At 40.4% G+C, this 17,171-nt stretch overlaps 1 protein-coding gene and 1 long non-coding RNA gene across 3 annotated transcripts in view; one reads left to right on the top strand and one right to left on the bottom strand.

Moving 5' to 3' along the window:
* Nucleotides 1–582, bottom strand: part of LOC111870267 — a 455,388-nt gene extending 454,806 nt beyond the window's left edge. Inside the window, exon 1 of the long non-coding RNA XR_002843820.2 lies at nucleotides 524–582. This is a non-coding gene — a long non-coding RNA (uncharacterized LOC111870267). The remainder of the gene's footprint in view (nucleotides 1–523) is intronic.
* LOC111870266 (zwei Ig domain protein zig-8-like) overlaps nucleotides 1–17,171 on the top strand; it is a 223,955-nt gene that overhangs the window by 175,610 nt on the left and 31,174 nt on the right. The window contains exon 3 of one of the 2 annotated variants that reach the window (XM_023862394.2): nucleotides 14,488–14,759. In XM_023862394.2, the coding sequence (XP_023718162.1) occupies nucleotides 14,488–14,759 (272 nt within the window). Of the gene's footprint in view, nucleotides 1–14,484; nucleotides 14,760–17,171 lie in introns of both variants that reach the window. The other variant, XM_023862393.2, reaches the window with a different exon arrangement.

Genomic DNA, 17,171 nt, shown 5'->3' with positions numbered 1-17,171 from the left:
TCCCCTGCCAATCTTCATTACACCAACTGCTCCACAATCACCCTCACCTATCATCTTGGGCTGGTACAATAGGCCAGATGTGGCCGCAGTACAAGGGACTTAGTCCCACCCCACTAGCAATAAAATAAAATCGCCTTATTTCTGCCCATAATTGTTATCATCAGTGTTCTCATTCTCTCTGTAATAAAGAGTAATTCTAAATTATTGTAAGGTTTCCGTCTATATACGACGGAATCCCTGACAATAATTTAGAATCACTCTGTAGTTTAGAGGTCTCTAACACCAATGTACATTCTCCAAGCCAACAGTAGATATTATTGACAAAATTATTCATCTGCCACCGGAGATCCAATTGCATTATGCAAATTAAACTGATGCGTCTACTTTGATCCTTTATGAAAGAAACTGTGACATATTTAACGTACATCGGGATCTCGTATTAAAATTATCTGGCATGAGAAATAATAAAAGCTGTAAAAACGAATAGAATTGCCTTGTGAAGTCGTACAAATATTACACTCACCATGCACCTGTTTCGGCATGACTGCAGTGGGAACCAGCAACTCAGGGACTTCCACTGTCTGTAACAACAAAACAGGCACACAAATTAAACACTTCACACTCGCATTCCGTCGCTGAAATTAAGGAATAATATATTTCTTAACAAAGAAATAAATTTACTTCCAGTATTAATATATCCGTCTACACAACAATTTCTTGTAAAAATATATAAATATAGAACATTTACATTAAAATCTTAAAACCCAAACACACACTACTACTCTTATTGGGTCATCATCGGGCGTATTATTTGTGCTTAGGTACTGAACTTGTTTTCATATGGATCCATATTTTGAATATGACTATATAATATGTAATATTATGTTTGGTAGCCAAACTCTTTGTATTATCTACATTTTCAGTCAAGCTATGTTGCTATTATTTATAATTAGTTATATTAATTTACTCGTATATCTAGTTGAAGGTTAAATTAAGGTCGAAATTAAGATTCAAATATGAGTATATATCCATTTGTATTTTGCTCGTACACTGGTCGCTCTTGTGTGGTGAATCTTCTTATTCTCAGAAGAATAAAGCTGGAAATTAAATTTCATTTTATAGCAACAATTTTTCATAAATATAATCAGTACACTCAATCACGAAAGAATAACCAACCCTTCGAGTAGTCTTTTTGGTATGGTAAAATTCACTGAAGTTCTAAAGAAATTGCCATCATCTTATGCAACTCGAACATTCATTGTCATGCTCACAAGGGCTCGTCACTGGACATTTTTTCAAGCCATATTAATCCACTCCAGAACACCAACGTGGAAGCGATAAGGCTCCTTGACGACGGGACAGTGGGAATGCTTAAGAGACTCAAGTCCTTTGAATTAGTGTAGTGCAAGTGTAAGCAGACTCAAGCCGCTTGAACTAGTGCGACAACAATGTGTTCAAGACACCAGACGCTAGGACACACAAGTGTGCGTAGTCCTAGACGCTTAGTTATACCAGTAGTAGTTTAAGTCAGAAGAGAATTGTTTGTTAGTCTCTGACTAGTTGCATTGTTAGAATGCAAAAAAAAAATCAATTGACACTCTAGCACCCTATTAATTCACGATAGGTTTTAATGTCAGTCTCCCATTTATGCTGATATCTCCTATTTGCCTCTTCTCTTCATGTTCTCGCAGTACATGTTTCAGAATATTCCTCATCCCTCCTGTGTGAGACACCTGCCATGTCAATCTCATCTTATATCAATTGATCTCTACCAGTATTTGAGGAAGAGTATATACATATAAAGCCGGTCACGATAGCCGAGCGGTCTAAGGCATGTACTGTCTCCGCTCGCTTGGAAACCGAGATCGTGGGTTCGAATCTCACTCAGGGCATGGATGTTTAGTTTGTGTGTGTGCGTTTTTCTGTGTCTGTGTACAGGTAGAGGCCTTGCGACTAGCTGATCACCAGCCCAGGGAGTCCTACCGAATGTGTGAGATCTAGAAAAACCGAAGTGAACGGAGAAGTTCGTGGAGGTAGGCCTAGGCCCACTGAGGTTGTAGTGCCAAGGGGGGGGGATGTACATATAATGTCGATCACAGTGGCCGCGTGGTCTAAGGCATGAACTGTCTTCTCCAGTGCAAATATTGCGATCGTGGGTTCGAATCCTACTTGAGGCATGAATGTCTGTGTGTGTAGGTAGCAGTCTTGCGAGAAGCTGATTCCCTGTCCAAGGAGTCCTAGTGAGTGTGTAAAAGATAAAAAAAGCCAACAAAGGGCTGTAAAGCCCTAGATAGATGTACATATTATGGTGTCCCTCATTACGCTGTTTTCTCCAGTCTCTTATTAATTCCTTTCTTTCGGGTGGAAATAATCTCCGAAGAAGCTAAACTGAAATATTTTGCTGGTATTCTCAGGCTTTACATTAAGTGAAGGTATCATACTTGAGCTCGGGGCTAGATGGAAATGAGCCTTCAGCATCACGTTCCAGCTGTTTAACTCCCGGGGAAAGAGCTCCCGGTAAACACCGAACAGGAGTCTTGTGTGGAGATCGCAGCCGATCTGGACGTTGTGGTGTAGAACTATTCTCTTATCTCTGCCGGAAGCCGAACCCCGTCCGTCCGGTCTGTAACCCTTCACTACAGTGACTGAGCTATACAATTCATTATAGTACCCGGTTCTCATAATGTCTAAATACTCTGCCGTTCCATGAAGTGCACATCTGAAAATTATGGAGGTATTTAAATTCAATTTTATTTTTAACTTTCTTTTCTATGCAGATTTCCAGGAAAACGTTACTTAAAAACTGCTGAAGACTCTTTATCCATACAATTTTTAGGAAAGAATGTATCGAGGGTAACTTGTACTCTCATCCAGGAGTAATCAGAATGATCATGTCAAAGGGGATGAGATTGGCACGGCATGTAGCACGAATGATGGAGAAGAGGAATGCATATAGGATATTAGTGGAAAAGTCAGAAGGAAAGAGACAACTGGAAAGACCAAGACGTAGGTAGGTGAACAATATTAGAATGGATCGTAGAGAGATAGAATGGGATGGTATGGATTGGATTGATCTGGCTAAGGATGGAGACAATTGGACGGCTCTTGTGAACACGGTAATGAACCTACGGGTTCCATAAAATGCTGGAATGTTCTTGAGTAGCTGCAGAATTTACAGCTTTTCAAGAAGGGCTCAGCTCCATGAGTGAATATGAAAGTTTCTGTGACCTTTTTTTATTGCTATTGGGGTGGGACTAAGTCACTTGTACTGCGGCCACTTCTGGCCTATTGTACCAGCCCCAGATGATAGGTGAGGGTGAATGTGGAGCAATTGGTGGAATGAAGATTGGCAAGGAAAACCGAAGTACTCGGAGAAAACCTGCCCCAGCGCCACTTTGTCCACCACAAATCCCACTTGACCAGACCCGGGATCGAACGCGGGTCGCCGCGGTGGGAAGCAGGCGACTAACCGCTTGAGCTATGGCGCAGCCTTCTGTGACTTACTCCTATTCCTTTATTAGGCGCATAAAGAGAATTGAATTTGGACAACATCCAAAAAAATTTATTTTTCATTCAAGACTAATCTGATCTGTGACGAATGCCTAAATTTTTGTCACGGGCAGGAAATTGGTGACGTAACTATGGAAGTAAGATTGCATTAACGAATAAAGTTGACTCAGTCTCAACCAGAACTTAAATATTACATGTAGAATACATTTATACAAATGAAGTTACATCTTAAATTTAAATTCATAGGTGATGTAGAATTTTTCAGTCCTCTCTTTGAAGTAAAAACATATTTTACACCGCGCTCTCTAACAGAGATAAGTTACCCTCAATTCCCGAGTAAAAAGAACCCAGTGATGGTAATTCACATTATTACAGCGACCTTAGTGTAGTGTAAAACACGCCTGGGGCTCGGTAATGAACCACTAGGTTTCAATCCGGTTTTTTATGACTGTAAGTGCATTGCTATCCTGTGGAGAGCTCAGGTTCCAGGGGGAACATATCTTCTTTCAAACAAAACCATGTGCAGAGCAGGGCCACCTCACGTTACACTTCAGAGTGTTAGGAAGTCTATATAGGAACAGCTCGTGTGAGTCAGTGCTCCAGGGGTCAATTCATAAAATTCCTCTCCATGAACGCTGGAGAAAAAAAAAAAAGAGTCGTCCATATCTGAGGCACTTTAATGCGATATATCACAGATATGCCGTTGAAATTATAACCCATCCATAATGTGTCAAATATTTTGGACGTCAAGATGAAACCACACGTTAAATATCTAGGACTAGTTAATGCTCCCTGGTACGTATCAAAAGCTACCCTACACAATGATCTAAGCATACAATATGTAACAGAAGTCATCAGAGCCTACGCGGAGAAACACAAAAACCGGATCACTCAAAACAACAACAAACTAATAAGAAACCTCTTCAACCAACCAGCAATAGAAAGAAGACTAAACAGAATGTGACCAGAGGATCTCATTAGATAAGCACCAGAGAATCATCGGAGGATGATACCTGCTTCAATATTACACACACCCATCCCTTTTACTGATTACTCTGTTTGTGTATATTGAGTAGATTGTAAAATTATTTCAAATTAAAAAAAAAAGAAATTATCAATTTAAACATGAATTTTACTTAAATAATATTTAAAGATTAATTGAACGCTGGAGAGATAGAACATTGTATCTTCAGAACATTGTATCTTCATTAAAAAAGATACGAAATTGTTGATGCTGTAGACGAAAATAATTGTTATCCTGACAAGTATAAAACATCCAGAAGTATACTCCGTGGTAAAAACATCTGAACTGTTTATATTAGAAGAAATGGTACATATACGAGCAGCTGCAATTGTATTTTTAAGGGCTAAATATTTAGTTCTTATACGCCACGAAAACAAACATCTTTAGTAAAGAGTAATTGCCGTTGTATAATCACCGGAGTCCCACTCAGAGCATGGATGTTCAGTGTTTTTCTGTGTCTGTGTACAGGCAGATCTAGTAAACCGAAGTGAAATGGAGAGTTTCATGGAGGTAGGCCTAGGCCTAAATGAGGGCTGTAGCGCCAACGAAAAAAAAAATGCACCGAGATATTTTGAAGTAAGGGATATTTAATGAGATCTCTCTGTTAATGTAGAAAATTACGCTCCATGAAAAGCACCATAATTTATAACATTCAGCTAATTAAGGGAATATACCGTTCATGAGCGAGATGAAAATAGCACAGTCCTATGCACTTTTAGCCTAAGATGCCACGAAGAACGACATATATATATAGGGACTAACGACTTCTTCCATCTAGACACAGATGGGAGGATAATAATAAAACGGATCTGAAATAAATTCAGACGCTGACTCCGGTAGTTCCGCAATGTACCTAACCAAAATTCGAGATCCCATAAAAGGCGATATATTTATTTACCGGATGAGCAAATGTTACAGCGGCATTTCTACCATAAAAATCGAAAACATCTCGCAAATCTCATAAGGATTAAAAATAAGAAACTCTTAAAATTTAAAATGCCGAAAATTAATATCTACTTAAATAGCCAATTTTATAAGGCACAGCTGTACATAAACAAGTAAAGCTAGCTAAGCTAAGCTATCCCTATAGCAGATCATGGAGGCCCACAGGGTTGTGAGATGTTGAGGTTTCCACATTTTCTAGACAATCGGCTCACAGATGGTCGTGAGGTTGTCAGCCTTACGCGCCGGCCGCCCTTTACCCCTCAGGAAGATTCCCGGTACTCATTTGTGTTAGAGGCCGAGTAGACCCCAAAGCCATAGTGCGGCTGGAAGAATTAGGAAAATTAAAAAAAATCCACCGTTACGGGACTCGAACCCGCCACCTTCCGGTTTGCAGCATAGTGCCTCAACCAACTACGCTACCGCATGCCCCCATAAACAACGAACTGCTACATATATTTTCTTCGTCTACCTCCAGTAAATTATTTAAAGACGCTTTTTCGAAATCGGTATTATAGCGACGGATATAATGATGAAAGATTAATGAGGATTTGGAAAAAAATAAATGGAAGAAAAAATTCACGGCCTAATGGAGATAATATCATGGAATTTTCCTGGAGGGAAAGAGGATAGATAAGTCAGCATAGCCTTTGTCTCGACCGAGATTCGAACCAAGCACGTCCCGAATACAAGCCTAGAGACGTGCCTCTAGACCAACCTGTTCGGTGCATAGTCTCTGAACTCAGCAGAGAGCAGTGACACAGGACATCAATCAGTTTCCATTCCAAAACAGATTCTACTGCACTTTTACAGCAAACGCCTGTGTTTTGGTTCCCTGCTCAAAGTTTCAACAAAGTAATTCGCGTACAAAGCATATTTTACGTCAGATGTCTGAGTCAATTAGAGAGTTCATATCATAATGAATAGACAACCGCACATATTTCCTTCAGTGAAGTTCTGGTACGTAACTTCATTACACATGCCTCATTATAAATGGATTGAATTTGGCTGCTGATTGTCTACCATGTGCACAGCGAAGAGAGGTGTTCGATTAATTAATTCAAGTCCTACAAGGCATTGTTAGTGACCTCAGTGGGAGATGCAATGCTCCTTAGCCTAGTCAGATAGTCCGTCCGTCTGTCTTTCCTCTTACCCATCTAATTACGTCTTCATGAATCACCCCTAGAGTATTCTATCTATACAGGTCGGCACTGCTTACGTGCAGTTGAGAGCGCGTGTTCTCTACAGAGTCTTGATATGCAGACATGCTTCGGTATAGGTTGGCACAAAAACTAGAGCCCTCTGTGCTTGGTTCTGCATTAAGATCTGCAGGTGCCATGGAAATGGATTCAAATCGATGCAGAAATGCATTAAATCCGAACTATTGATATAGTTTGAAGCCTACAACATAAATCCTTATTTCACGTAATTTGACACTGAGCGAAAGTTTTTTTTTTAATTCGCTTAGTGAGGGATGGAGTCCAATTGGGTTCACTCAGCACGGCGGCCACTGATTGGCTTATTGTAGCCTGCCCCAGGTGATTATTATGGGGAATTTGGTGGAATGAAGATTGGGGGGGGGGAACCGAAGTACTCGGAGAAACCCCTACCCAGAGCCACTTTGTCCACCACAAATCCCACTTCACCAGACCCGTGTTCGAACCCGGGCCGCTGTGGTGGGAAGCCAGCGACTAACCGCTTGAGCTATGGCGCGGCCTAAGCGAAAGTTACTTATATCTGGGGACCGCGTAATAGCTCAAGAGGTTAGTCTCTGGCTTCCCACCGCGGCGGCCCGGGTTCGATCCGGGGGTTTGGTCAAGTGGGATTTGTGGTGGACAAAGTGGCGCTGGGGAGGGTTTTCTCCGAGTACTTCGGTTTCCTCTGCCAATCTTCATTCCACCAGTTGCTGCACAATCACCCTCACCTATCATCTGGGGCTGGTACAATAGGCCAGAAGTGGCCGCAGTACAAGGGACTCAGTCCCACCCCACTAGCCATAAACAAAAATACTTATATCTGCGTTACAGACAAGTGCTTTCCTTCTATAGTATGCCACAGTGAGCTTCATTGCGGCTGCGCAGTTAAGCGGAACATGTAAACAACTTTCCCGTTAAGTCGAGCCAAAATATATCCATCATTCCATCATCTCTGGCAGCAGGGGAGGGGGGAATGCAAGACATCAACTCGTCTTCTGAATTTTTGAAAAAGCATCAGAAGTTAAAAAAGAACTGAGGAAGATAACAAATGTAAATAAGAACAACTGATGTTTAAAAAATATTTGTCTATTACGAGAATTCTAGAATGATCACTTAAAAACAATTTTTAAACGGTATAAATTGAAATTTGTAAGCAACTTTCTTGGGCGTCCCCCCTCCCCCCAAAGTATTCCAGTTGCTCACATATCTTTAACGCATAACTTCGAATTGCAGATGCACTGTATAGAAATTTCACTATATATATGGCAGGCTATGTTTACCTCTGGTGGCTCGCGGTAGCGCAGTTGGTTGAGGCACTATGCTACAAGCCGTAAAGTCGCGGGATCGAATACCGATGAGGTGCATTTCTTTCAGTTGACCTAATCCTTCCAACCGCACTACGGCCCTGGAGTCGACTAAATCTCCAACAGAAATGAGTACCAGAAACCTTCCTGGGAATTAAGGTCGGCCGGCGCCATCTGTGAGCCAATTGTCTAGAAAATATGCGAGCCTCAACGTCTCACATCCTTATGGGCTTCCACGGACGTTTTACACGGATATATCTTTATCTTTTTTATTATTATTAAAACTGCCTACAATTATGTTAAATTTATTAAAACACTGCTTAATATTGTAAATTTTACTCGCTTTTGTTTAAAACTCTGAGAACTAAATGACATACTCAATTTTTCTGAAAACATTTCTGATTTTCTCTTTGGAAGAAGAAAGGGGTGCCATATATTCAGACATATAGTGTAGCTATACTCTTTGTCCAAAAACGCGGTTGTAGATATTGGTGTAGAATCTTGGTCTTGAAGTCGCGTGTCGTGGAATTGCACCCACATCACTGGGAATTAAAATGTAACCATATTCACCCTTTCCTCTTAACAGTGATATATACACGTGTGTGTATGCATGGAAAAATCGTGTTGGGGCTGTAGTCGAGCGGAATGCATGAATGTATAAGGGGTGGGCCTTCTTTGCCCTTGCACCGCGACCACGGTGATCTATTGTACCTTAGTCGAGGGGTAACTGTGGCCCTTTACGCAGTCTGGCGGATGATAAGAACCTCTGTGAAGGATAGACTACATACTATATGGAGATGATGCAATCTGGACAGCGGGTTCTCGCTTAACGGAGAGGACACGTGTTTCTTCTTCTGTATTCCTCTAATTTTAGTTTTCTGTCAACACAGTGCTAGCCACGCCTCTTTCTTCTTCTGTATTCCTCTAATTTTAGTTTTCTGTCAACACAGTGCTAGCCACGCTTGCGCATGTCACTAACATCAGCGTAGCTTCAGTGTTATGTAAATAACACATCCCCACACAAAACTACGTGTCTGGAACACTCTAAAAACCACGAAGCTAATGAGACAGGCCATAAGGGGGGACTCCGCGTCAGGTGTAACGTAAACAAAGTGATTACGGCCAACTCATTGCTATTCTGTGAGGCACTGCTCAGCTCTTCAGCGAGAGCTAGTCCTCAGACTGAAATGACAAGAAGAAATTAGGGTCGAGACACGCCTCTACATGCTGTAAGCCTGTTTCGTCATGAACTTCATAAGTTAAAGGCAAATTGATGAGGTTCTCCATCCCAGTTAAGCACAGACCTATGGCTTAGATAAACGCGCTGAAGAGAGGCTTTTCATGTATTCAATACAGGAAAGAGTTTCGACTAAGTGTTGTCTCATGAGACCGAAACGGGCCAGGGTATTAACAACACAAGAAATAAACCAGTGATTTTTATCTTTCTATAATATGGTTAAATCTTGTCAAAGTGAAAGTTATATTACGACCGACGGTCAGTGTCGAGCTTTCAGCTGGGCCCCAAGACCTGATATTTGTTACTGTCAAAGAGTTCGGGGTTTGTTGCTGTGGGGAACGCTCTCTGACGAGTTGACGGGCCTGTTACAGTTGCTGCTGATGCTCGACAGCGCAGTCATTCTCGAGGACTCATAACCATATTATGATACGTAAATCCATTGCTAGGCAACGCCCGCAACATACAAACGGTCCAACATGTAACAATGGAACAACAGGGTTATGTAACCCGCTTCTGGGCAACGAATTGGTAAACACACTTTCAAGCATGAGCAATGACGTCACTCCCAAAAGTGCCTAGCTATCAAGTGACGTGTTTTCTGTAGGTCCGCACCAAAAATTTGAGGGGTAAACAAAGGTCGTTTGCGGGTAGTCGTAAGCTGAAGGAGTGATTAATAGGAGGACTTCACTTGAATTCCGAAGTTCCAAATGAGCAGCAGTGTGGCCTGAAGAAGAATTAGAAGACTCAGTGTGTGACGTTACATGTGCTGTAGACCACCAATATCGGGAGTGTGTAATTTAATGAGACTTTAATAGTTCCTGGGTTACAAATCCTTTGCCAGGGAACGGATAGTGAAGACTAGTGGAAATAGACTGAGAAGATTAGTTTGGACTGATTGTAAATTGTGTAAATCAGCAATAATGTAATAATTATTTGTAGTTACGACCTGTAGGTGGTTAATAAAACCAAGTACCAATCCGAACCCCATCTTTAGTCACTGATACACGTGACAGTATTTTACTGTCTCAAATTCGAGACTCCTTCAACCTGGAGGGCCAAGCAGACGTATTTATATCCCCCAAAACAGGGTGGCCCAGTTAAATTATGTATTTCATGTAAATTATATATAAAAATTCAGTTCGTAAATTACAGTAAACACATTTTGTCCCCTCTACGGAGATCACCCGGTTATCACTGCTTAGAAGAAGAGTGACTGTTTATTACGAGACCCACATGAAATAAACAAACCCACTCTGTGAACACAATGCAGAATTTTACTGTGTTAAGAGTTTCAAACTGTTAGTGGTATCCTAGACCCTTCACTCGCCCGCATTTAAGACGGACACTTGTAAGTTTAAGCTAAATAATCCTTCTCTAACTGACTCTGATGACGCCGTATTACATTTAGTAGGTCTATACGAAATTCTTGCAAACATAAATATCTTCACAGCGTAAACTACACGAAATATAAGCTATACATTTCTAACACATATATGAAATGAGATTTCAACTTTTGTGCAGATTCATACTGTGGTCTTCGGGGTTATCATGCCGTGCAGACTGATATGTCGTCATCTATGAATCTATTGAAAATATGTATATACTCTCTTGGCCGCGCCATAGCTCAAGCGGTTAGTCCCTGGCTTCCCACCGTGGCGACCCGGGTTCGATCTCGGGTCTGGTCAAGTGGGATTTGTGTTGGACAAAGTGGCGCTGGGGAAGGTTTTCTCCGAGTACTTCGGTTTCCCCTGCCAATCTTCATTCCACCAACTGCTCCACAATCAGCCTCACCTATCATCTGGGGCTGGTACAATAGGCCAGAAGTGGCCGCAGTACAATGGACTTAGTCCCACCCCATTAGCAAAAAAAAAAAAAATATACTCACTCACTCACTCACTCATGGAGCTGAGTTCTTCTTTGGAAGCCGCCAATTGTGCAGCTACTCAAGAACTTCCTAGCATTTTATGGAACCTGTAGGTTCATTACCGTGTTCACAAGAGCCCTCAACTGGTCCATGTCCTGAGCCAGATCAATCCAATCAATACCATCCTATCTATAAAATCCATTTTATTATTGCCCACCCACCTACGTCTTGGTCTTCCTAGCGGTTCTTTCCTTCTGGCTTTCCCACCAAAATCCTATATGCATACCTCTTCTCTTTCGTGCTACATGACCTGTTCACCTCATTCTCCTTGACTTGATCGTTCTAATTATATTTGGAGAAGAGTACAAGTTATGAAGCTCCTCATTATGCAGTTTTCTTCAACCTCCTGTCATTTAATCTCTCTTCGATCCAAATATTCTCCTCAACACCCTGTTCTCAAACACCTTCCGTCTATGTTCCTCCCTTAATGTCAGAGACCAAGTTTCACACCCGTAAGTATATATATACTCTCTATATGGTATAAAGACGTACTGGAAATAGAGAAAAGTGATACACGAAGATTATTGCTTCTGGTAACTCTCTGTGTACCAGACTATATGTCGTCACATACTGGATAGTAGAAAGCTTCACATTCACCACAATGAGAAATCAAACTCACAAAAGTGACTATCTCAATAGTTTGTGGAAAATAAAAGAATTATTTGTCACATGATTTCACGGCAGTCTTAAAGATCTAAAAGATATAACGGTTAAGATAGTAAGTAAGGAAACTTAAACCTACAGGCGAAAATTACAGTAAATAGGCCTATTAATTTAGTGTTCTGGAATCTAGTACACCGATACACAATTTGGAATTATGTGTTGAGTATATCCAGGTGTTTCTGCAGGAATATTGGTCGCAATCTATTCGTAGTTTGTTGGAAGCTGAGGGATGTCCAGTATTCAGAAATATCTTAAGTTATTGTGGTTTTACTTTATGTCAATTTCCTGGGTTTGTAACTATCGATATTCGATTAATCGTTCAAGTATTTCGGTGTTGAGAATTCCACAGATCATAGGAAGGTCTCGCTTAGAAATAATGTGTTCGTAATATCTGTGATCTGTCATTAAAATTCATTTTCCAGTCATAGATACGATTTAAGTTGGATAAGGGTACGATAAACTCCCTGCTACTCCGTGACCTGCAGTCCGCAAGCGAACTATACCGACCGAGCGACCGCCGTTTGTCGGCGAAGTTAGTGCCAACTTTTATGGACAGATGGTATCACGTGGTAGCGCAACGAATCCCCACGGCCGTTAATTTCGGTTTTCTAGACCGGAGCTGCTATTTCCTTGACATAGCTCCTCAATTATCCTCACGAGGCTGAGTGGACCCCGTTCCAGACCCACTACTTGTCAGAAAATCTGATGGCGCCGGGAATCGAACCCGAGACCTCTGGATTTGTAGCCAGGAACTGTGATCACTAGGCCACAGAGGTGGACCAAACTTTCTGTAGGAAGAAAATACAATAAAAAACTTAATGAACTAAGTATATTTTCTCCTGCCTTAATAAATTATGTATTTTGGTATAAATGTAAGAAAGTTTTGAAGAATCTACAGTAACCTTTCTCACAATAATGTGAGGCTTCCTGTCTCATATACCTCCGAAACGTCGGTATATGTCTACCAGAATACACGCCATCACGACCCATATGATTACAATCATAATATTGATCGCTGTAGTACCTGTTAATGTCAAAGGAGGTCGTTATATACAAGACAGCCAATATCTGTTCTTTTTTGCCTATAGGCATATATGTCTGTCATCAGATGACTTTGGGAATAACGTGATAAAGTTCATGAAATTCAGCACCTCTGCCTTCCAACATTTAAATTCTCCCAGTTCGGTAATATTAACATTTCGGCCGAGCGAACTTACCAGGTGACAGAAATGCTATCGTCATCAAATGCAGGCTCATGGAAGTTTGCATAAAGAGACGTATGCAAATATTCAGCTGTCAGTAGGGAAATGTTTGTGTAAAAACGGGAAAAATTCAGGGATGGAATTCAGTGTACACATATAAGTTTGGGGGAAAAATTAATAGACAATTCGCTGTAACCATGAGTACAATATTCCGTGCTGGAGTAGATTAAACACGTGCATATAAATTTTATCCCATGCAGATATTATAGGTTACGGCTGATAGATTTAAAATATTTTCAATGCAAACGAGATGGTAAAGGAGGTAATTCTTCTTCCCAGAAATTACTGTTCATATTGCAAATGAGATATAGTCCACGTACGGTGCAGTGTTTCTGTAACAGTGTATGAGACTTCTTCCGTTAATTTAGTACGAATTGCTAACGCACATGATTGTCTACGTTTTGATTGCATAAATAGGTGCCTAAAATGAATGCAAGATCCCATATAATACATAAAAATAATATGTTTAAATTAAAGCCGCCAATCTTGTGTGCGGACAGTATTTTATGTTATTATTATTATAATTATTATTATATTTAAACTGCAAATAGGTTTTACCCGGTAACAGTGATACTACAATAAGACACAAGATACAAATAACACACATCACACAAAATAACACAACACACTCAAACAAAACTACAAAAACAATAAAGGACAAACTACACAAAATGAATACAATACAAATACGGCAATAAAAACAATTAAAATTACAACACAATATAATATACAGCATGAAACTGAGTTAAAACAATCACTACATAAACACATTATCGTAAACAATTATCCTTTAGACAATATAAGGACACCCAATGATATATCTAATTATGCTTCCTACTCTAAGACACGACTTATGGATTTTAAATTTATATTTCTAATCGCTGCTAAATAAATACATTCATGGAACTGAGTTCTTCTTAAGAAGCTGCCAGTCGCTCATTACTCAAGAATGTCCCCAAATTCTATCTAACCCGAATGATTGTTATCTTTTTCACAAGAGACCTGATGAATCCAGTCCATACCAACCCCATCCGACTTTCCTTAAGATCCATTTTAATATTTATCCTCCCACTTACGTCTAGATATTTCTAGAAGATTTTTCCTTATGACTTTCCCACCAAAACCCTATATGCATTATTCTATTCCTCGATGCGTGCTACAACCCTGTCCATCTCAGTCTCCCTTAACTTGATTATTCTGATCATATTTCACTAAGGGCACTAAGGAAATCTTTCCAACCCCTTACTGCTTCATCCCGTTTCGATATAAATATTTTCCTTAGTACATTATTCTAAAATTCCTTTAGGATATATTGTTTCCTTAATGTCAGTGGCCAAGTTTCACACATATACAAAATTATAGGCGAAGCTAATTCTTGCCTCTAAATTAAATTTTAATATAAAATATGTCTATTTTCTCCAGCAGATGGCGGTCTACAAGATGCCAACAGCAACAATATTGACCAAAACGTTACATGGATCACGCCTGCGCACAACTACAAACCTACGTATCACCAGCAACCAATTCTCTTACGTCACCAGCATAATCACATCCGGCACCACCACGTGCACCACTGGGGGCCTTTTTTTGAGGAAGATGGGATCAACGCGAGCGACGGGGGCCAACTGGCCCTTGAAGTACCTCTGGGGGGATCAGTACATCTCAACTGCCGTGTTGGCATGTTGCATGATAAGACGGTAAGCCAACTGACCGCGATGAAGTGTCATGACCTCAGGATAGTCACTGCGCCAGGATGGCTAGCAGAGTTGTTCGTCAACAAAGTGAGGAGGGACTGTCCTTCGTGATCACGCGTGAATATACAGCGTTCGACATGCAAATATTTTTCAAAAGGCAAATTGAAATACCCACGAAAAACAGTAAGGGATTACTATTGCTTTCACGGAGAGACTAAGAGTTGATTCAATTAAAGGAATTTGAGATATTTTGAAGAGTTCTATCTACTGGGATATAACACCATGTAGTTCGTTGAAAGTTAACCGACGTTTCAGAGGAACATGTCCACATTTTCAGGGTCGAAATCAACATGAAGAAGGTAGTTTTCTGGTCTTTTGCTTGTCTTATTCATCGACCCTGAAGAACGAGGCGACATAATCCTCCGAAACGTCAGTTGACTTTCTACGGTCAAGGTAACGTTATATCCTATGAGATAGAATTCTTCATAAATACCGCTCTGATAACTTTAATTTCTGCAAATTATTTTATTTCCTTCTCTGAAAATGGCAAAGATTTGAACATAAACATCTATAACATCCCATACTTTACTTGACGGGTGTGACACTTGGGCTGAGGTGTTAAGGGAAGGTGTTTCAGAGCAGGCCGTCGAGGAGCATATCTGGGTCTAAGGAGTAGGTAGTAATATTAGGTACGTATAGGAAACTGCACGGTAAGGAGATTTATAATTTGCAGAATTTACCATATATTACGACGATGAAATGAAGAAAAAACCGATTAACGGGTTATGTGAGAAATAAGAAATGCGTGAACAAATTTTATTTAGATAATCTGAAGTAACAACACCACTTTGAGACATCAGTGTAGATGGAACACACTAATAAAATATATATTAAAAAAAATGTAAAATTTTGCAACCGTATTTATGAGATTCAGGGTAGGGCACAACAGGAGGGATCTTGCATATACGTTACGGAAATTTCAGGTGTCACCACAAAGGAGTAATTTCTTGACTAGCTGAGCAACTACTAGTGTTTAAAGAAAAGTCATATCTATGGAATACGTCGTGAATTTTTCTCACGGAAGGTAAGCCTTTTCGAGGACGGTTTTAACAAAACACAACCAGTTGTTGAAAAACGCTTTTGTAGTTTAATATTTCTCGATTATTCAACTTAGCATGGTGACTACCGATGATGAGGACAATAAGCTAAATAATCAGAAAAAAAAATGCTTCTTAACCCAAATATAAGGAGAGTTTATTTTTTTTCAAATTCTGTTTCCTAGAAAAGAATGATTATGAATAAGATGAAGAATACCGTCTTCTGGAATGTGCCGCTGTGTAGATCTTGTGTAAACCGACTTTTCTGAGGAATGTATCGCCTCCATCTTCAGGGTAGAAAAATCTGCGAGCGAGGGACCAGCGTGAGCAGGTGATGGCTGCAGTCAGCAGTCTGCATTTTCCTGGCACATCCATTTTTACCGTTACTTTACTATGCTGACAGGAGCTCCGAATACATTACGCCGAATCCTAGAATTGCTGATAAATGACGAAATAGGAAGGATGTGGGCTAAATTGGTTGTGTCCTAATCTTCGTGGACGGACTGAGGCAAAAAGCAATAGAATCTCTCAATTACGATAAAGAATATTCCAGGCCCAGATTCAAACCAAACATCTTCAGAAATACAGGATGATACCTCTAAAACAACCTGCTCGAAAGCTGTTTCTTCCTTGCAAGATTTGAGGTTTTCACGGCAGTGACTATGAAGAAATCCGTCTTCTGGGACTCGACATTAGTCTGTAAGCACTTACTCACGCTGGTTCCTCCCTCGCGGATTTTCTTTTTTCTTATACCCTAAGATGGAAGCAGCACGTTCCTCCGAAACGTCCGTTAACACAATATCTACACGGCGCTACATCCTAGAAGCCGGCTATCTCTTCCTTGTCTTCTAAATAAACTTTTCCAGGCCTGGCAGCTTTGTCGCTACATTAAAATAGAAGATATTTAATATCTCAGGTAAGAAATCAGTTAAATCGGAAAATTATGATAATGTTACAGAGTGAATGTCTCGCAGCTGTCGTGCAGTTTCCGAATAATAGCCACCCCTAAGACGTGAGTCTTCAGGGAAAATATAATTTATAGAAAGTAGTTACGGAAGTGCATTATGGGACGTGCAAAAGAAGCAAATGCGTCATCACGATTGATTTAAATTGTACGCATTCAAACACAGACAAAAAACGCGCCAGGTTTAAGAGATGGTTGCCATAGGAATTTCGTGTAATCGCTGAGGAACCCTGCATCTGGCTTGAGTTTGTAACCATGGAGACAACCGGAATACTGGGTCGCCTTATTTTCATGTCGTAAGAAATGAGTAGTCTGTCGCGGTAGCTGAGCGTTCTGAGACATGAACTGTCTACT

Source organism: Cryptotermes secundus, unplaced genomic scaffold (genome assembly GCF_002891405.2).
Source record: "Cryptotermes secundus unplaced genomic scaffold, Csec_1.0 scaffold94, whole genome shotgun sequence".
Taxonomy (NCBI): Eukaryota; Metazoa; Arthropoda; class Insecta; order Blattodea; family Kalotermitidae; genus Cryptotermes; species Cryptotermes secundus.
Note: the sequence above shows the minus strand (reverse complement) of the source record. Positions and strands in the feature narration are given on the sequence as shown.